The sequence below is a fragment of the Canis aureus genome, chromosome 1, assembly GCF_053574225.1.
Source record: "Canis aureus isolate CA01 chromosome 1, VMU_Caureus_v.1.0, whole genome shotgun sequence".
Classification (NCBI taxonomy): domain Eukaryota; kingdom Metazoa; phylum Chordata; class Mammalia; order Carnivora; family Canidae; genus Canis; species Canis aureus.
The window spans coordinates 115782900-115804587 of NC_135611.1; the positions used below are offsets into that span (position 1 = coordinate 115782900).

Here is a 21688-nt window from a genome sequence, read left to right on the forward strand (position 1 = left end):
TTCAGTAAATTAACAAATTTAATTGAAAATTCTATGAATGTTGCAGGCATGAAAAATTAAGATTCCCATTTTTTTTCTTAATTTGTCATTATTTTATTTTTTAAAAAATTTTAATTCCAGTATAGTCGACAGTGTTATATTAGCTTCAGGTGCACAATGTAGTGATTCAACAATACAATACATTACTCAGTGCTCATCATCAGTGTTCTCTTAATCCCCTTCACCTATTTCACCAACCCCCAACTCCCAGAATGGTAACCATCAGTGTTCTCTATAGAGAAGAGTCTGTTCTTTTGTCTATTTTTTCTTTATTTGTTTTGTTTCTTAAATTCCAGGTATTAGTGAGATCATATGGTATTCGTCTTTCTCAGACTGACTTATTTCAGTCAGCATTATACCCTCTAGATCTATCCGTGTTGTTGCAAATGGCAAGATTTCTTTTTTTTGGCTGAGTAATATTTATATATGCATATGAATATATACATTCATATATACAAGTTCATATACACATATAAATATATGTAGGTATATATATATGAATATTACATATAATATTCCTTCATATCACATCTCCTTTATCCATTCACTTATTGATGAACACTTGGGCTACTTCCATAATTTGGCTCTTGTAATAATGCTAAAATAAATACAGGGGTGCATACATCTTTTCAAATTAGTGTTTTTGTATTCTTTGGGTAAATATCCATGAGTGGAATTACTTAATCCTGTGATAATTCTACTTTTAATTTTCTCAGGAACCTCCATACTGTTTTCTTCAGTGGCTGCACCAGTTTGCATTCCCACCAACAGTGCAAAGAGTCTTTCTCCACATCCTTGCCAACATTGTTTCTTGTGTTGTTGATTTTAGCCATTCTGACAGGTGTGAGGTGATATCTCATGGTTTTGATTTGTATTTCCCTTATGATGAGTGATGCTGAGCATCTTTTTCTGTCTGCTGGTCATCTTATGTCTTTTTGGAGAAATGCTTGTTCAGGTCCTCTGCCCATTTTTAAATTGAATTTTTTTGTGTGTATGGTTTTTTATTTTTTTAAAGATTTATTTATTTATTCATGATAGACAGAGAAAGAGAGAGAGAGAGGCAGAGACACAGGAGGAGGGAGAAGAAGGCTCCATGCCGGGAGCCCGACGTGGGACTCGATCCCAGGACTCTAGGTTCGCGCCCTGGGCCAAAGGCAGGCGCTAAACCGCTGAGCCACCCAGGGATTCCCCTGTGTGTGTATGTTGAGTTGTAGAAGTTTTTTCTACCTTTTGGATACTATTCCTTTATTGGATATGTCATTTGCAAATATATTCTCCAATTCTGTAGGTTGCCCTTTAGTTTTGTTGAATGTTTCCTTTGCTGTGCAGAAGCTTTTTTTTTTTTTTTTTTTAATCATGATGTAGTCCCAGTAGTTTATTTTTGCTTGTTTCTTTTCCCTCAGGGGACCTATCTAGAAAAGTGTTGCTACAGGTGATGTCAGAGAAATTACTGCCTGTGCTCTCTCCTTGGATTTTTATGGTATGGGTCTCACATTTAGGTCTTTACTCCATTTTGAGTTTATTTTTAGTGTACGGTGTAAGAAAGTGGTCCAGTTTTCCCAACATTTGTTGAAGAGACTTTTTCCCGTTGCGTATTTTTGCCTCCTCTGTTGAATATTAATTAACCATATAGTTGTGGGTTTATTTCTGGGCTCTCTATTCTATTCCATTGGTCTAGGTGCCTATTTTTATGCCAGTTCCATACTGATTACTACAGCTTTGTATTATATCTTGAAATCTAGGATCATAATACTTCCAGCTTTATTCTTTTTCAAGATTGCTTTGGCTATTCGGGGTTTAATTCGCTGTTGTTTAGTCAAACATTCCATTAAAACAAGACTAACACTGAAATCTTTATGAAGTAATATAAACTACATTATGAATTCTCTCAGCTGGTGAAAAGATACCTATGAAGACTAACATTCAATAATTTCTCACCACTGTGAACTGCCTGATGTGAAAAAAGTCTGGGTCATGCCTAATGGCATTGTCACATTCCTTATGTTCTTAGAGTTTCGTATCTGTATGCATTCCCTGATGTGCTTTAAGAGTTGAACCATATCTGAAGGCTTTCCCACACTTCTTACACATGTAGGGTTTTTGTAAACCATTCATTCAGTATGAATTCTCTCATGTTGAACAAGGTTTGAAGCCCGACTAAAGGCCTTCCCACATTCCCTACAGTCATAGGGCTTCCCACCAGTATGAATTTTCTGATGCTGAACAAAGTTTGAGCCAATACTATAGGTCTTCTAACATTCCGTACATCCAAAAAGTTTCCTACCAGAATGAATACTCTGATGTCGAATAAGATTTCTATACAAAGTGAAGGGTTTTTTTACACTCCTTACATTCAAAGTGTTTCACACCAGTATGAATTTTCTGATGCTGGTGAAGGTATCCATATAAGCTAAAGGTCTTCCCACATTCGTGACATTCATAGGGCTTCTCACCAGTGTGAGTTTTCTGATGTTGAAAAAGTTTTGAGCCAGTAGTATAAACCTTCCCACACTGCCTACATTCAAAAAGTTCCTCACCAGTGTGAATACATTGATGTCAAGTAAGATTTCTATACAAGGTAAAGATTTTCTTACATTCTTTACATTCATATGGTTTCCCACTTTTATGAATTTTCTGATGTAAAGTGTGAGGCAGTGGTATAGCCCTTTCCACATTCTTTACATTCATATAGTTTTTTTTACCAGTATGTATACTCTGATGTACACTAAGTTGGTAACTTCTTTTAAAGGCCTTCCCACATTTCTCACATACATAAGGTTTCTCATCAGTATGGATTTGCCCATGTTTAACAAAGTTTGAGCGCTTCCTAAAAGCCTTCCCACGTTCTTGACATTTATAGGGTTTCTCACCAGTATGAATTCTTTGATGAATTCTAAGGTATCTACCTTGACTAAAGGCCTTCCCACATTCCTGACGTTCATAAGGCCCACTAGTGTGGATTCGCTCATGCTGAACAATATGTGAAACATAAATAAAGGCCTTCCCACATATCCTACATTCATAGGTTTTCTCACCAGTATGAAATCTCTGATGTACAGTAAGTTGATAACCACTTTTAAAGTTCTTCCCGCATTCTGTACATTCATAGGGTTTCTCACCAATATGAACTCTCTGATGTAGGACAAGTTGATAGCCATTACAAAAATTTTTCCCACATTCTTTGCATTCATAGAGTCTTCTACCAATATGAAACCTGTGATGTAGAGTAAACGGAGAGCCACTACTAAATTTCTTCTGACATTTCTTATGTTCATAGAGTTTTTCTCTGTTATATGTGCTCTGATATTGTATGGAAGATATATCTTTTTCATAAGTGGGCATTTCTACATAGCTCATTACCTCACAATGTAAATCCAAATCTGAAACAAAAGAAGAAAACAAAAAATACTTATATTTCTTATGCTAGAGGATATGGAACTTCTATGAAAGAAATATGAACTAATAACTCTCATAACAAATGAAGGGCTTATTGAATTGTAAAATATGGTTATGAAATTTTTGAAAGGCCAACAGTTCAGGGATGTAACATTACGTAGGATAGTGAAGTTACTGAAATGTAGGTGTGGCCCAGAATCTTTGGCAAGCTTGTTATAAATCTGATATCCTGGTTCTGTCCCAGACCAACCAAATTTGATTAAGAGGAAAAAAGGGGCAGCCCAGGTGACTCAATGGTTTAGCACCACCTTCGGCCCGGGAGTGATCCTGAAGACCCAGGATCAAGTACCAGGTTGGGCTCCCTGCATGGAGCCTGCTTCTCCCTCTGCCTGTGTCTCTGCCTCTCTCTCTCTCTCTCTCTGTGTGTGTGTGTCTCTTATGAATAAATAAATAAATAATCTTAAAAAAAGAGAGAGGAAAAAAAACCTTGACATCTTTATTTTGAATCTACCACAGATTTAAATGCAAATCAAAGGTTAAGAATTTATCCTAAGTTTCTCTAGTGTTTCTCTTTATTCTTGAAATATGATCCAAACCCCTTTCCAAGGACCCCAGGACTCCTTTTATATGACATCATGTCCAAACACTGACCCTTTTGCACCTATCTCCTTTCATATCTCTTTTCAGCACTTAGGATATGGTACAACCTTCTCTAGGACTTGATGCTTTCCATAGACTGTTTCATCTGACAAGACTCCTTGGACCTGGGCACTTTGTAAGCTGATCCTTCTCATTCTTTAGTCTTGGGATAAACGTCCTATGCTTAGAAAGGCTGCACCTGCCAACTCTATGTAAGTATGTCCATGTGTCTCTTTTTATGTTCTAGTACTTCATTCCTTCCACCATCCTTTTGTTTCCAATTATGATATAATTAGTTTCCTCGTTATTCTATTTACATTTCTCTAAACTTCCTCAAGAGCAGACACAATCTTTCCTTTTTCATCACTGAATTACAAGGTTCTGATATATCAGAGGTGCTAAGTAATTAATTGTTTTTACTTATCTTCAATTGAGTTCTGTTATTCCTCCTCCATTCTAAGTATGCTAAATCTGTGTTGGTTCATATAATTTTTCACATCCTCTCTTCCTTTTCTTTATTTTCATGGCCAGCCATCCTTGTACTTCCCAGTATTTTGATGCCTTTTCAGACAATTCACAGATACGTACTCAAATGAAATAAGAAATTCCTTCCATTTGGAGATGCTAGAGAGAATCAAGAAATTATAATGTGGAGGAAAGTTTTGAGATACCAGAGTGCCTAGGACTGTTAAAATGGAATATCAGATATAAGCTGGAAAAAAGCAATCCAGATTCAGGAAAAGACTCAGGAGTGTAAGTGTAGAATGAGTGGGGCATGAGTCAAGGGCAAACAGTATGTGACTCAATTGTGGGATGTGTATAACAGATGAAATGATATATTCTGTGACCTCAAAAAATAACACCAAACCTAGTAGCAGCATCAGAAAACAAAAAGCACTCCATCTGAAAAACTGAAGGCTCTCTATTAATTAAATGCTAAGTCAATAAATGTAGTGGACAACTGGCAGAGGTAGGATGGATACCCATACAAACTATGACTTGCATATCAAGACTAAAGATGACACATATACATCAGGAAGGTGTGAAAAGATTTATTACTTATATAATGAGACTTCCTAGAGAAAGCAGAGTGGTTATCAAATAGGTTTGAAAGGACTTAAAGATTTGGAAGAGAATGACTTAATAAGGTTTTTTATGAGAGTTAGGGTATGGTGCAGGGCTGAGGGTTCCTGGACGTGGGGTTTGCATGGTTTGAGCTTCCCAAAGGCACCAAAGTAGGGAGCTCTCAGGGTTGTTTTTTTTTTTTTTTTTTTTTTTTTAATCTGCTTTCCCAAAAGTGAGGCAGAGAGGTGGGGCTTGAAAGCTGTCAGCAGTCCAAAAAAAAAAAAAAAAACAAAAACAGAGTCAATATTTTTATTATACTAAGGAAATACACAATGAAACTAGAGAAATATAACCAAACAAAAAATGAAAATACTATATTTTGGAAGGTACAATATCCAACCACAATGTCCAGAGAAAAGTTGTCACCTCAACACAAATAAACAATTTATGAAAACATTTAGAAAAAACATCAAAGTAAGCCAAAGGAAAACAAAGTATAAAGATAAAAAACCCAGAATGTAATGAGTTTAGAAAGAAAATCAACACATAAATTCAAAAAGATATCTCTTCGGGGTACCTGGTGGCTCAGTTGGTGAGCATCCAACTCTTGATTTCAGCTCAGGTCATGATCTCAGGGTTGTAAGATCAAGTCCTGTGTTGGGCTTGGAGCTGGGCGTGGAGCCTGCTTAAGATTCTCTCAACCGGGCAGCCCCGGTGGCTTAGCGGTTTAGCGCCACCTTCAGCCATGATCCTGGAGACCTGGGATCGAGTCCCACGTCAGGCTCCCTGCATGGAGCCTGCTTCTCCCTCTACCTCTCTCTCTCTCTGTCTCTGGTAAATAAATAAAATCTTAAAAAAAAAAAAAAAAGATTCTCTCACCCACTCCCTTGGGACCTCCCCCCTTAGTCTAAGAAAACAAACAAAAAACCAAAAAAGTATCTCTTGGAAAAAAAAATCAATGTATGATGGTACATTCGCTAAACTAATCAATAAAGGCGGGGGGGGGGTGGGAATAAACAAACAAGATATTATAAAAGTGAAAGACAACCATAGGAGCATATTGATCAGAAACAATCCTCCAGGGACACCTGGGTGGCTCAGCAGTTTTAGTGCCTGCCTTTGGCCCAGGGTGTGATGCTGGAGTTCAGGGATCGAGTCCCACATCGGGCTCCCTGCATGGAGCTTGCTTCTCCCTCTGCCTGTGTCTCTGCCTCTCTCTCTTTCTCTGTCTCTCATGAATGAATAAATAAAATCTTAAAAAAAAAGAAAAAGAAAGAAAGAAACAATCCTACAAAAGACAAAAATCTGAAATAGGTTTATTTTCATGAAATAGAAAAAAATGACCAAAAAGCAAGTAGCAATAAGCACCCTGATCATTTACATTACTATCTTTAAATATCTACTATTATGATGAGAATTCTTTTTTTTTAAGATTTTATTTATTTATTCATAAGAGACACAGTGAGTGAGAGAGAGAGAGGGAGAGAGAGAGAGGCAGAGACATAGGCAGAGGGAGAAGCAGGCTCCATGCAGGGAGCCCAATGTGGGACTAGATCCCGGGACTCCAGGTACACACCCTAAGTTAAAGGCAGGCAGTAAACCACAGAGCCTGGCATCCCTGATCAGAGAATTCTGAAAGAATTAATTCCAAGAATGGGGCAGGGAAGAAACAAGATAATTCTCAGGCATCCCTGATCAGAGAATTCTGAAAGAATTAATTCCAAGAATGGGGCAGGGAAGAAACAAGATAATTCTCACAAATCTTAGGCCAAACAAGTAAGGAAAATTTAAAAGATTTATAGCTTTGTTAAAAAAAATACATGTTTCTGAGTATTAAGCTGTGTTTGCCCAATAGTGTGGGGGGAAAAAAAGGCAGGAAAAAAATGATTGTTGGATTATGTATATATAATAATTTTAATTTATTATGTTAAATATTAACATAATTTTATATTATAATTTATATATATATAAATATATTAAGCAAATAAAAGATAATGGAGGAATCAAACTTTTTAATAGAGTTTTAACATTCCAAAACTAATAGTACAATTCAATACATGTTGTGTCTGTTAATAGAATACACATAATCACCTATGTGATGTACTTCAGTCACAAATATTTAACGTGAATCCCTCAGGACAGAAAATAATTTCCAACCTACAAAAATATGAAGGGTAGAGAATAAACAAATTGTATCATGGACAGTATTGAGACGAGTTCAAAAGATGACAAATTTTGCAATATAAGTGGCCTTGTCTCTTCAAAGTGTTAGTATCATAAATAAACAGAATGTGTTAAATTAAGAGGGATTTCAGTGTATGATAAACAGATAGAATGCACAGTCTTGCATTAGGATGCTGATTTGAACAAATGAAATTGGGCCAAATGAGGTAATATGAGTAGAATTTGGGTATTGAAGATACAATAAGATAAAAGAATATAATAGAAATATAAAATAGAAAAATCACTGATAAAGAAATCAGGTCAGGGACACCTGGGTGGTTCAGCGGTTGGGCGCCTGCCTTCGGCTCAGGACATGGTTCTGGAATCTGGGATTGGGTCCTGCATCGGGCTCCCTCTGGGGAGCCTGTTCCTCCCTCTACCTGTGTCTTTGCCTCTCTCTCTCAGTCTGTGTCTCTCATGAATAAGTAAATAAATCTTAAAAAAAAAAAGAAGAAGAAATCAGGTCACAAAACAGTAAGAATATGGTGTCCCTTTGGTAAAAAGAAAAGCATATATATGCATGTGTGTATTATATCCACTAAGGTGTTACAGTGGTAGGAATAAGGTATTTTAATGTTTTGAAAAAAATTTTGTCTCTATTTTCTAATTTTTTATAATGTATATGGAGGACTGCTTAATAAGGATTATTAATTTTGTGTTCAACTATTAACACAGCATGAAATAAACCAAATATCGACACAATCCAAAGATTGAGTGGAACATTTAATAAATAAAGATCTAGAACTTCATGGCTATAAGCCAAATATTGCAGAGTTCAGTTCCTTTTCAGTCACAGACAGATTACTTATAAAAACAGGCCATAAACTGGGCTACTAAGCAAGTCTTGACATATTTCAAAGGATCAAAATCATACAGATTATGTTGACTGATCGCAAGTTATGCTAGAAATCAATATTACAAAAACAACCAATTATCAACATATATTGGGAGTTTAAGAAGTGCTTATAGTTGATCAATACACTACATGAACTGTGTCCCGTGATATAATAATTACAAACATTAAAAAACAATGTTTTGGGGCAGCCTGGGTGGCTCAGCAGTTTAGCGCCACCTTCGGCCCAGGGCGTGATCCTGGAGACCCGGGATCGAGTCCCATGTCAGGCTTCCTGCATGGGGCCTGCTTCTTTCTCTCTCTGCCTGTGTCTCTGTCTCTGTGTCTCTCATGAATAAATAAATAAAATCTTAAACAACAACAACAACAAAAAAAACCACCACGTTTTGACTGAAAAGTAAAGCCAAAAGGAACTGCACATAAGCACTACCAAGTTAGTAAATTTGTTTCTTACAGGGATGGATAATGGATGGTGGTAGCCAGTTTTCTCACTGTTAGAGACAAAAGTAACAGATAAACAAGACAAGAAGGCTAGAATGCATTGTGAAATACTAGATGGGAGTTGGAGTTCATCATATGAACTCATGTTTAGCTTAATGTAGACATAGACAGATAGATAATAAAACACAGCTATATGGCATGGGTGAATATGCATACATTATTGCTTAGTCAGGTCATATAGAGAAGCATTGGCATACCAGCAGCAACGAGTACACCTAGCATCCCGATCTTGGTTTCTAGATACGATTTTCCTTTTTTTAAAAAAAGTTTTTATTTATTTATTTGACAGAGAGAGAGCACAAGCAAGGGGAGCAGCAGAGAGAGAGGGAGAAGCAGACTCCCCACTAAGCAGGGAACCTGATGTGGGGCAGGATCCTAGGGCCCTAGCATCACAACTGGAGCCAAAGGCAGATGCTTTACTGACTGAGCCACCCAGGTGCCCCTAAATACTACTTTTCAATAAAATGAACCAGGGATCTTAAGAGAGATGGCCAATTCTAGGACCAGGGAAGGGGAAAAAACAAAATGAATGTGAAAATAGTATCAGGAAAGAAATCCTCAAAAACCCCCAAAAGGATGGAGATATTAATGGTCATAGGAACCAAACTAAAAGAGCCATCAATGTCCAAAACAAAAGGAAGAACGTAACATTTAATTAGAACTCAAAGTGCAAAATAAATGAGTCCACACTGAAATAAGGGGAAAGAAACAAATCTTTTATACAGAATTCCAGATAAAATATATAGATTTCCTATCCTTACAGAAGCTTAATTTCCAATCCTGCACCCCTACCTCCAGGGTGAGCTACCCTTAGTGAGCTACTTCTAAAGAGTGGAATATGGAAAAGGAAAAATAGTAACTTTGAAGTGGAGAAAAGTTAACATCACCAGTCAATTCCCATGGATATCATGTACCCCTCATATCATGTGATGAAAAGGACATCTCACTTCCTTTGCAGTCTTCCTAAACATCCCTATCTCTAGTCTCATATGAGAAAAACAACAGACTCAGGTTAAGGGATATTCCGAAGGATACCTGGTAGGGTCTGTCAAGAGAGTCAAATCCCTGAAAAACAAGAAAAGATCGAAAAACTGAAAAACCAGGAAAAACCAGGAGATGTGACAAATTAATGCAATGTGGTACCCTGAATGGAAGGATCCTGGAACAGAAAGATGACATTAATGGAAAAATTGGTGAAATATACAAATGGAGCCTAGAATTTAGTTAATACCAATGTCATTTTCTTAGTTTCGACAAATGCATCTTAATGATAGTAGAAATCAGGAGAGGTCTATACAGTAAGTCTCTACTATCTTAGTAATTTTCTGTAAATCCGTAATCATTACAAAATAAAGTTTACTATGGGCAGCTCCGGTGGCTCAGCGGTTTAGCGCTGCCTTCAGCACAGGGTGTGATCCTGGAGATCCAGGATTGAGTCCCGCATCAGGCTCCCTGCATGGAGCCTGCTTCTCCCTCTGCCTGTGCCTGTGCCTCTCTCTCTCTCTGTGTTTCTCATGAATAAATAAATAAATCTTTATTTTTTTAAGATTTTATTTATTTATTCATAGAGACAGAGAGAGAGAGAGAGAGAGAGAGAGAGGCAGAGACACAGGCAGAGGGAGAAGCAGGCATCATACAGAGAGCCTGACGTGGGACTCGATCCAGGGTCTCCAGGATCACGCCCTGGGCTGCAGGCAGCGCTAAACCGCTGCGCCATCGGGGCTGCCCTAAATCTTTAAAAAAAAATAAAGTTTACTAAAAAAATAATAATTACACACTACCTCTGTAGTATTCTGGGCAAAAATGTTTAACCTTATTCTAATTATAAGAAGAAAACATGAAGCCTAGAACACAGACATTCCACAAGAAAACTAAACTAGATGCTATAAAATAATCAAACTTGAAGTGGGAAAAAAAAGGTAGAATAACAGTAAGATAAAAAGCCTAACACCTAAATGCAGTGTATGAATCTGGAATGGATTCTAGAAGTAAATTTTACAAATGGTATTTTTTGGAAAAATTTCAAAAACTTAAAAATGGATTCTATATTAGATGGTTAAGGCTGAATTGCTATGATAATAATAGTGTGACTATATAGAAGAAAGTCTTTATTCTTAGGAGAGACAAACAGAAGTGGTTGAGAGGTGATTAACTACTACTTACCATCAAGTGAGCCAAGAAGAAAGGTGCATATACAGAGAGAAAAGGTAAAATGTTAATAACCAAAGTTAAATCTATGTGAAGGGTAATTAACTAAATATATATTTTTAATATTCTCATTTGGCTTGATAATTTTTCAAAACAAAAAACTGGGAGAAAGAAAACAGTCAATCTAAGGCAGTATTTTCTAAATTTCCAAATAGAAATTATTTTGAACCAAATTTTAATGTCTGCATCGATTTATATCTAATGTAGTTAAAGAAGTAGAAAAAATTTATAAAGGGACGCCTGGGTGGCTCAGCAGTTGAGCATGTGCCCTCAGCTCAGGGCATGATCCCAGAGTCCAGCAATCAAGTCCCACAATGGGCTCCCTGCGGGGAGCCTGCTTCTTCCTCTGCCTGTGTCTCTGCCACTCTCTGTCTCTCATGAATAAATAAATAAAATCTTTATTTTTTAAATATTTTTTAGACTTTATTTATTTATTCATGAGAGACAGAAAGAGAGAGAGAGAGAGCAGAGACACAGGCAGAGGGAGAAGCAGGTTTCATGCAGGGAGCCGACGTGGGACATGATCCTGAGTCTCCAGGATCACACCCTTGGGCTGAAGGTGGTGCTAAACCACTGAGCCACCCGGGCTGCCCAATAAAATCTTTAAAAAAAAAAAGAAAAAGAAAAAAGAAAATGAATGAAAACTTAACAGGTTTAGATATTAATATTTTTTCATAAAAATTATAAGAGAATTAGAAAGTTTTCTCTTGAAAATATGGACCAAAATTTATAAATATCAAGAGAAAACATATAAAACACTAGCAAAGAAGTCATTCGCAAAAGGCCAGGTGTTGTATAATTCCATATAGATAAATACTCCTGACATTCAAATCTATAGACAGAAAGTAGATTAGTGGTTAGCAGAAGCTAAGAGTAGGGTATAGAGAGTGACTGCTAATGGTTATCATATTTCTTTTTGGAGTGATGGAATTACATATTGGTGATGGTTACACAAACTTGTGATTACATTAAAAACACTGACTTGCTCACTTTATTTTTTAAAGATTTATTTATTTGAGAGAGAGTGGATTGGATCTATAAGATCACAATTCTTCTTAATTTGTAAATTTAGTGCAATTCAAATAAGATACCAACAAGCTTTTTATGGAGTTAGAAAATTTAATAATCGAGTTCACGTGGAAAAACAAACATTCAAAAACAGGCAGAAAACACTGAAAACCTAAATGGGGGGGGGGGGGACTAGCCCTAACAAATATTAAAATGTGCTACACCGTAACCACAGTAAAAGCAAGGTGGTAGTGGTGCATGGATACACAAATAAAACAGTAGAACAGAAAAGAAAGCCCAGAAATAGACCCCAGAATATATGGAAATTTATTATATGATGAAGGAGTTATTTCAAATGAAGGGAGCAAAGACGGATGTTTAAATGAATGATATTGGGACAACTGGGGTAGCCATCTGGAAAAAGATTTCTTTAGATCCATACCTTATTTTATACACAAGAATGAACTCCAAATGGATTAGGGATTTTATTTTTTTTTATTTTTATTTTTTTTTAAAAGAAGTTCTTTTTTTTTTCATTTTTATTTACTTATGATAGTCACAGAGAGAGAGAGAGAGAGAGAGAGGCAGAGACATAGGCAGAGGGAGAAGCAGGCTCCATGCACCGGGAGCCCGATGTGGGATTTGATCCCGGGTCTCGAGGATCGCGCCCTGGGCCAAAGGCAGGCGCTAAACCGCTGCGCCACCCAGGGATCCCGGATTAGGGATTTTAAATGTAAAAAATAAAATTGTACAAGTGGTAGAAGAAAAGCTGTATATTTATGAGATAGCTTCTAACCAAGACACGAAATTCAGAGATAATAAGACTGATGAATTTGACTATATTAAAAAATAAACTGCCATAATCAAAATTAAAAAAAATTGAAAAACTGGGAGAACATATTTGCAACATACACTTCAGACAAAGGGCTAATACTCCTAATATATAAAAACACTCTTAAAATTTGAGGGACAAAGGATTAAATGCCAGATAGAAAGATGGGGGAGAGACACAAACCCAATAACTCATGGAATAGAGAGAAATGGCTCTTAAACATTTTATTTTTTTTTCTCTTAAACATTTTAAAACATTTTTCACTCATTCATAGTGAAAATGCATATTGAAACAGGATACCATTTCTCACCTACCATATTTGTAAAAAATGAAAAGTATAATAATACATTCGGTTGTTGAGTTTTTATTCAAGAGTATTTATTTATGATCTGAGCAATAGGTATGTTCACTGTCTTTGAGATACTCTCATACACTGCTAGTGGAAACACAAGCTGGTAAAACCCTACGGCGGGGGAGAGGGGGTGCATTCTGGTAATACTGTCTTTAGAGAAACCGGGAATATGGTGTCCTTTCAGTCTAGCCAGGTGAAATTCAGCAACCTGGGTGGATTTTACCATAAATAATGAGACATATAAACATAGTTGACACATTCCAGTTCATCTGTTTTTAGGGAAGCAGAATTAATGTAGGACCAGATCCTCATGCAGAATGGGAAAGTGTTTTGTTAACCCTTTGCTGACATCACCCAAGGGTTTTCACAATGCTGTAAGGATATTAACTTATATGTAGTTGTGGGTCTTTTGCAAGTAATCTCTTCATTAAAATGTTGGTGTTTGTAAACTTATGCATAGAAGCATATTGGAATGGCCCTGTGCTTAACTCACTAAAACTAAACTGAGCCCAATGCGTCCTTCAACTAACATTTTCTCTCATTAAGATATAAGTATCTGTTAACATATGTGTAGAAGCATATGAGATAAGAGCTGGTGCCAATATATAGTTTTAGTAACACCAACGCTTTTACTTTCCCAGACACAATTCCAACAAGGCGGTGGGGATCCCCTCACCCCCACCAACACCAAGCAATTCTCTGACACCAGCAGGGTGTCTGAGAATTCAACTCAATTCTGACACAATCTACCTGGAAATAGCATCAGATTCTACAGATTAAGGGCTAGTCCCTCAAGATGGCTTTCCACCCACCCCCATCTCAGACACCAATCACAAGTCCCAGGCTGTTACCTGTGCTTCTTACCAGCTACAAATTGGAGGGTCCAATGACCTCCTCCTTAGGTTCTTTTAATTTGCTAGAGTGGCTCATAGAACTCAGGGAAACGGGTACTTATGTTTATTAATTTATTAAAGGATATGATAAAGGATAGGAATCAATAGCCACATGAAGAAATACATAGGGCAAGATATGGGGAAAGTGTCTAGAGCTTCCATGCCCTCTCCCGGTGTGTCACTCTCCCGGTATCTACACTTATTTACCAACCTGAAAGAACCAGTTCTTCTGGGTTTTTATTGGAGGTTTTATTGCATAGTCATGATTGACTAAGTCATTGGCCATTGGACGATTCCACCTCTAGCTCATCTCCCCTCCTGAGAGGTTGAGGGTAGGACTGAAACTGTCCAATCATATGGTTGGTCCTCCTGGCAACCAGTCCTTGCCCTTGGGTGGGGTCCAGCAGTCACTTTCATGTCTTAGTTCTAAGACACTACCCAGACTTAAAAAGTGGGCTGCTCCACAGATGGTTAGGTCTGATGTAAGGATTCTCTAGGCATACTTTTCAGGGTGCTTGTGAGAAGCTCAGCCTAGACACAGGCAACTGGAACTACCAGTCATTCAATGTACCTTCCTGTCTACTACATTAGCATACTGTAACTATCCCACTGTTCTCACAGTGCAGTTTTACTTTCCTGGAGTTTCTTATACAGGCAATTGGCTTGATTGTTCATTACAAGAAGTTCTTGAAAGATCCATCAACGCTTCGATGAAAACATCAACAGAATTTGTGTTCTAGGATTCTTTGAATCCTGAGCCTCAAAATCCTTTTTTTCCCTTTTTAAAAAAAAAAGATTCCTTCTATCTATCTATCTATCTATCTATCTATCTATCTATCTATCTAATCTTTAAATATTTTTATTTATTTGAGAGAGAGAGAGAGAGAGCAAACACAAGCAAGGGAGAGCAGCAGAGGGAGAGGGAGAAGCAGACTCCTTGCCAAGTAGGGAGCCCAATGTGGGGCTCCATCCCAGGATTCTGGGATCATGACTTGAGCTGAAGGCAGATGCTTAACTGACTGAACCACCCAGGCACCCCAAGATTTTATTTATTTGGGGGGGAAGATAGAGAGAGAGAGAGAAAGCACGAGTATGGGGAGGGACAGAGGGAGAGAGAGAGGGAGAAGCAGACTCCCTGCTGAGCAGGGAGTCCGACATGGGGCTTAATCTCAAGACCCTGGGATAATGACCTGAGCTGAAGGCAAGACACTTAAGGGGTTGGATCACCGGATATCCTGTAAGCCTCAAAATTCTTACCTAATTTCCATGGAATTTTCCCTTGTTGTATCTTTATCTACACCTAATCCTAATCACATTGAAAGACTGTCATTAAACCAAACTTCCAAATGTTAAGTAAGATCCATCCTTCCCTTTCCTCCTCTGAGACACTACCAAAGCTCTTTAGAGGTAGTGTTTTCCTTTAGCACAGTAAGCAATAAGTTCGGTTCTGTTTGATATATGGGGAGCCAGCATTCAATACTGCCAACATATTATGTATACAAGACTGTCCAGGAAGCTGTCTTGCCAAAATATATACTGTATATATAATATATGTTATATATAATATAATCTAAATCTCATTATGCCTCTTGATCCCACTACTTATTTAGAGGATATAGAGAGGTGAGAGAACATGTCTAAGTAAATCTCAAAATGGCATCAGCATAACAGAATGGAAGATGTTCCTTCAGAAAATAAATGGCTAGGAACAAAAGATAAAGAGGAAACTTAAAGATTAAAGAAGATTTTAAAAGCATGTAAAGAAATTGGAGGGAGAAAAAAGGGAAGGAACTGATTTCCATTAAAATCAGAAGAGTGGGAAGAGTGGCTACACTTAGCAAGGGGAGTGGTGTATCCCCTTGCTAAGTGATGGGGTGTGGACAAGTGAAAAACTTCAGTGTGGACTAGAAAAACTTTCCTCGTTTGGAAAGGCCAGCTTAAAGGTATAAAAGAATCTTTTGTATCATTATTACAATCTTTCTGTGACTTAAAATTATTTCATATAAGAAATTAAGAAAAAAAAAAGTTTTATTTCCTGACATGGATATAGTGACATGGATGTTTACTGCATTTAACTCATTGAGCTAGACATTTGTTTAATGTGGTTCTCCATATTTGGCTAACATTTTAAAAAAATGGTTTAAAATTAAAAATTTAAAGACATTATATAATGGATTCTAATATTTATTATTCATAGCAATTCAAATCTAATAAAACCTCATATGATCTGAATCCAACTAACAGTGTAGCTTCATTACTTATTACTCACCCCTTAGGCCTTCTATTCTGGTCTCTGATGGTCCTCTGCAAACTCACAAAGCTCTCTCTGGCCCCCTCCCTCCAGTCTACACACACACACACACACACATACACACACACACACACACACCCAGGCATCTCCTGAGCCTTCCTAGCTGTTCATTTAGGTTGGAATATTCTTTTATATCATGTCTCCTCTGAAATGTTACCACCTTAGTAAAGTCATCTGCAACCACCTTATCTAAAATGGCCCAATTTCTGCTTACTTTCCACCAAAGCTCATTCCATTGCCTAATATTAAGTATTTTCCTGTTTATCCTTACTCTAGTACAATGTAAATTCCACGAGAGCAGGAACTTATAAGTTTTATTATCATTGCATTGATATACATGTGTGTATGCAAAAGGGGAACTGGAGAGCCAGATGAATCCAACATATAGGTAAAATATTGTGCTAATGAAAAATGAGATTCCCTGTCACTGGAAAGGGGTTTGAAATATAAGAGAAATAGGTGATGGGCAAATGGAGTAAAGTTGAAGTTTCTCCTATAGCTCCTGTTGAGACCTTCATTTCCTCCCGAGGTCACAAGCCCATGCTCCTCAAGTCTTGGTGCCTTGGAGGGCCTTACAAACAACATAGAGATGTGCTCTCCCTCTTACCACATAGGCTGCTACCAGTCCTGATGGCTTCCCTTTGCCTTCCTTGCCTTCCTTACCTGTATACTGTCTTTGTATTTCTTCCCTCAAAATCATCCAGGGTGCTTTACCTTGCTCCAATAAGTCAACCACAGCTGGCTTAGAAATGGAATGTCCTGCTTACAAGAAAAAAAATGCCACATGGTATAGAAATAAAAACAGAACTCACAAAATCTTTAGTTTTGCTTAACTTTGTAATGAAATCAAAGTTAAATGTTACTGATACACACTTCAGATAATAGAAGGATGAGATGATCTAAGGAATCAGGCAGGTATGATCAAATTTTATTTTAATTTAAACTCATATAGATGAGTTTCTTTCTCTCTCTCTCTCTTTTTCTTTTTTTCTTTTTTTTTCTTTTTTTTTTTTTTTGAGTTTCTTTCTCTTAAGAGAATATTTAACAAAGTGATTGAAAAGGTTAACAATGTTTGAGAACATTCACTGGAGCTAAGGGCCTGTGCACAAAATCTTTCTCCTCTAATATCAACCTTGTAACTTTGAGGAAGCCATTTCAACACACTGCTCCACAATGTTGGCAAGTAAAGTGTGTATGATAATACTATTATTGCATGATTATTTTATGATTAAGTTTGTATGAATACATATATTCATATTATATGTATATTATATATACATATTGTATAATATATCCATCCCTCCCCCCACCTCCTCCCAGGAAGAGTGTCATAATTGGGACATAATACCAGTTATAATTATTCTATTTCCTTAAGAGGAAAATGAGAAGCATCCTGATTCACTTACAAAATATTCATTCAATTGTAAATGTCAAGCTCATGAATTGTAACTTTCAACCATAAATCATATAAAATTAGTTGCAGGAAGTTAAATGTGTACTCTTCCGTTTTAAATGAATATTGTTTATCCAGCCCACCAATATGAAAGTTATAGAGCCACAGCCAATCACAAATCTACATCTAACGATTGCTTGGCAGGTGGATCAGAGGGACACAGCAAATCCACAGCAATATTCAGCCTGAACACAATGGAAAACCAGGTTTCTTGGACAATAGCTATATATAGAATAAATAGAAGGAACTTTTGTCTAGCCCCCTGGGAAGTAAGAAGGAGAAGCAAAGACAGGAAGAGCCAGAGGGAGACGTGCATATCACTAAAAGAGAAAATGACCATGGTAAATGGCAGAGGCAGTGACAAACTGACAGGCTTTCAAGCCTTCCTCTGGGAACAACAAAAGAAAGAAAATTCAGCTTACATCTTGAAATTCACTGTGTTGAAGGTTAACACACAACAAAGCACATTCTAAATTTCTCATTGCAAATGAACTTACCCAGTGAGACCAAGTTTCTATAGTTCTCTAACATCACTCTAACATCATTCAGAGGGACTTGTACTGAATAAGTCCCTCTGAATAGGGTTCAGGTAGTCCCACTCCTGCCGAGAGAAGTCTATGGCCACATCCCTGAATGTCACTAATTCCTGAAACTGCAAACCCATGTAGTATGAAATTGAAAAAAACATTTTCAAGATGGTAAAAACAGGAGATTACAGGACTGAATTAAAGAAAAGGAGTGAGGGCAGTCCCGGTGGCGCAGCGGTTTGGCACTGCCTGCAGCCTGGGGTGTGATCCTGGAGATCTGGGATCAAGTCCCATGTCGGGCTCCCTGCATGGAGCCTGCTTCTCCCTCTGTCTGTTCTCTGCCCCTCTCTCTCTGTGTTTATGAATAAATAAATAAAATCTTTAAAAAAAAAAAGGAGTGATATAGTACAAGAGGACTAGAAACTCAAAGCTGAGTGTCTACATATTCCTGCAGAATCCTATTGCTACAGACAAATCTTTGTAAGTTATGGGCTATCACAAAACTCAGACCTGGGGCAGCCCAGGTGGCTCAGTGGTTTAGCGTCATCTTCAGCCCAGGGCATGATCCTGGAGACCCAGGATCGAGTCCCATGTGAGGCTCCCTGCATGGAGCCTGCTTCTCTCTCTGCTTTTCTCTCTCTCTCTCTCTTTGTCTCCCATGAATAACTAAATAAAATCTTAAAAAACAAAAAACAAAACAAAACAAAAACTCAGACCTACTAGGGAATGGATAAAATTAAAGTTTTTTTCCTAGTCAATAAAGTATAATGCACAATCACATAGTCAGCTAGTTGCATGAGATATAAATTCTCAAAAAAAAAAATTAGGGGGATCCCTGGGTAGCTCAGAGGTTTGGCGCCTGCCTTTGGCCCAGGGCGCAATCCTGGAGTCCCGGGATCGAGTCCCACATCGGGCTCCCGGCATGGAGCCCGCTTCTCCCTCCTTCTGTGTCTCTGCCTCTCTCTCAATCTCTGGGTCTATCATGAATGAATGAATGAATGAATGAATGAATAAATAAATAAATAAAATAAATAAATAAATCTTTTTAAAAAATGAGGTTCTAAATTACTTTCCCTTTAAACAAAGATGGGATTTCCCTCTCATACTGAACATAAAAATTTCTGTATTAAATAAAAGCTTTTGAAAAAAGTTTGACATTTTTTTCTTTCTTTTTTTTAAGATTTTATTTATTCACAAGAGACAGGGAGAGAGAGACAGAGACACAGGCAGAGGGAGAAGCAGGCTCCATGTAGGGAGCCTGATGTGGGACTCAACCCTGGGACTCCAGGATCACGCCCTGAGCCAAAGGCAGCCGAAGGCAGACACTTAACCAGAGCCACCCAAGCTTCCCAGTTTAACATTTCTTTCTTTCTCTCTCTTTTTTTTTTTTTTAATAAAGGGCTTTTCTTTTCTTTTTTTTTTTAAGATTTTATTTATTATTTATTCATAGAGACACAGCTAGAGGGAGAGGCAGAGACACAGGCAGAGGGAGAAGCAGGCACCATGCAGGGAGCCGGATGTGGGACTCAATCCCAGGTCTCCAGGATCACGCCCTGGGCTGCAGGCGGAGCTAAACTGCTACGCCACTGGGGCTGCCCCCCAGTTTAACATTTCTATAAGCATTGAATTCATCCTTTGTCAGAACATATCATTTAAGCATTTTTCTTTGTTTTGACAAATAAATTATGGCTGTGTCCCAATCCATTTTATTATAGATATCTCAGACTTAATCCATCCCTGACATTTATATACTTGGTTGAACAAAATTTCAAAGGTCTTCATCAATTCTAGAAATCAACATATTTATCCTCCTTAGAATAATATTCTCATCCATTGTCATCTTCTGTCAGTTAATCAATATTTTCCTTGTTCTTAACTGTATGCTGAAGGATGAGCCTTAATTAAATAGATGTCATCCAAATTCAACAGATCAGATTCAATCACAAAATAGATATATTTGTCTCTCAAGAATTCCTTAAAAAGATGCATGACCCAAATGTTTCCAAGCATTCTACATGTTCAAGAAGAGATACCATCACATGCTAAGACTGAGACCAATTGATACCAATATCCATCTCATCTGCTTAGAAAATTCAGGTCTATGGAGAATTTTAAAGTCTACCTGTGGTAATTAAATGGGACCAACACCTCTAATTCATCAAGTCAGAGACCTATAAAGGAAACTCAAATATTTTGTTTATGGGACTTTATTCTTTTACTGCTTCATCATAGCCTTTGATTGAAGAATAAGCATAGAAATGGATTGAGTAAATTGGATAATAAATACAAAAACTGGATAGCAAAACACCTATTAGAAGGAAACTGAGCTATTTGGTATCACTTTTTTTTTTTATTTTAGGACACACTGTAGAGCAGATAACTGAATGTGACCCTCTTAAGTAGGAAGCTTTGGGTTAATTAATCAAAAAACCCACATAGATTAAAATCATAATATCGCAGGAAGACATGAATAATCAAAATAATCAACTTACACAGGTCATGGTTTTAGAAATGTAAGACCGGATCAATGCTCCTTGGTGTTCTTCCACTGAAAAAAATTTCAAATTCTAGAGAATCCAGAGCTGAGAAAAGAAAAAAAAGTGTTAGTGTTCCTAATATGATTTAATTTAATAAAATCTTTTTGTTCCCCCATCCTTCTTCTAAAATTAGCCCCCACTACTGTACACACAATTTAGGGAAAAGTAGAAGATGGATCTATGGTCTCTGCCAAGTCCCAGGATACCAGACTACACAAAGGTCGTTGTGTAGAATAAGTCACTTCTGGTACTGACGCCAGATCCAAACACAGGAGCAGGAGCTCTCCTAGACAAGCTCCCATGTTGGGAAGGCTGATCTAGTCCTAAGATTGGACTGCTTAGTATTTTTTTTTTTTTTAAGCTCAGTCTTTCCATGAGTGGATCCACCTGCCTTAATTCCCACCTTCCAAGGCTGAAAGAGGCCTCATCATATAAACTACAGGTTCTTTAATGGCCACAGGGTCCACTGAAGTTGGTCAATATGTGGGAAATGAACACAAGGAATTGCCTAGGCCCAGGTTCTGTATTTTGAGTCCAGCCAAGCTGACTACTTAAATACTAAATATACAGGCAACAGAATAGAGAGTGGCCACTAAATGCTAAATAGGAAAACATATTTAAGGACATGGAAAATATTACAGATATACTATCAATAGAAAAATAAGGTAAGGGCAGCCCGGGTGGCTCAGCGGTTTAGTGCCGCCTTTAGCCCAGGGCCTGATCCTGGAGACCTGGGATCGAGTCCCACGTCGGGCTCCCTGCATGGAGCCTGCTTCTCCCTCTGCCTGTGTCTCTGCCTCTCTCTGTGTGTGTCTCTCATGAATAAATAAAGTCTTAAAAAAAAAAAAAGA

General features: G+C 37.6%; 1 protein-coding gene across 1 annotated transcript; it reads right to left on the reverse strand.

The window, feature by feature from the left end:
* Positions 1-372: 372 nt before the first annotated feature.
* ZNF573 (zinc finger protein 573) lies at positions 373-21139 on the reverse strand. Its single transcript, XM_077894331.1, is given in 9 exon segments — positions 373-2369; positions 2371-2680; positions 2682-2728; positions 2731-3419; positions 16984-17082; positions 18271-18307; positions 18309-18425; positions 20793-20867; positions 21044-21139. Coding segments are annotated over 9 exon segments (1689 nt in total). The 3' UTR covers positions 373-2150.
* Positions 21140-21688: the final 549 nt, after the last annotated feature.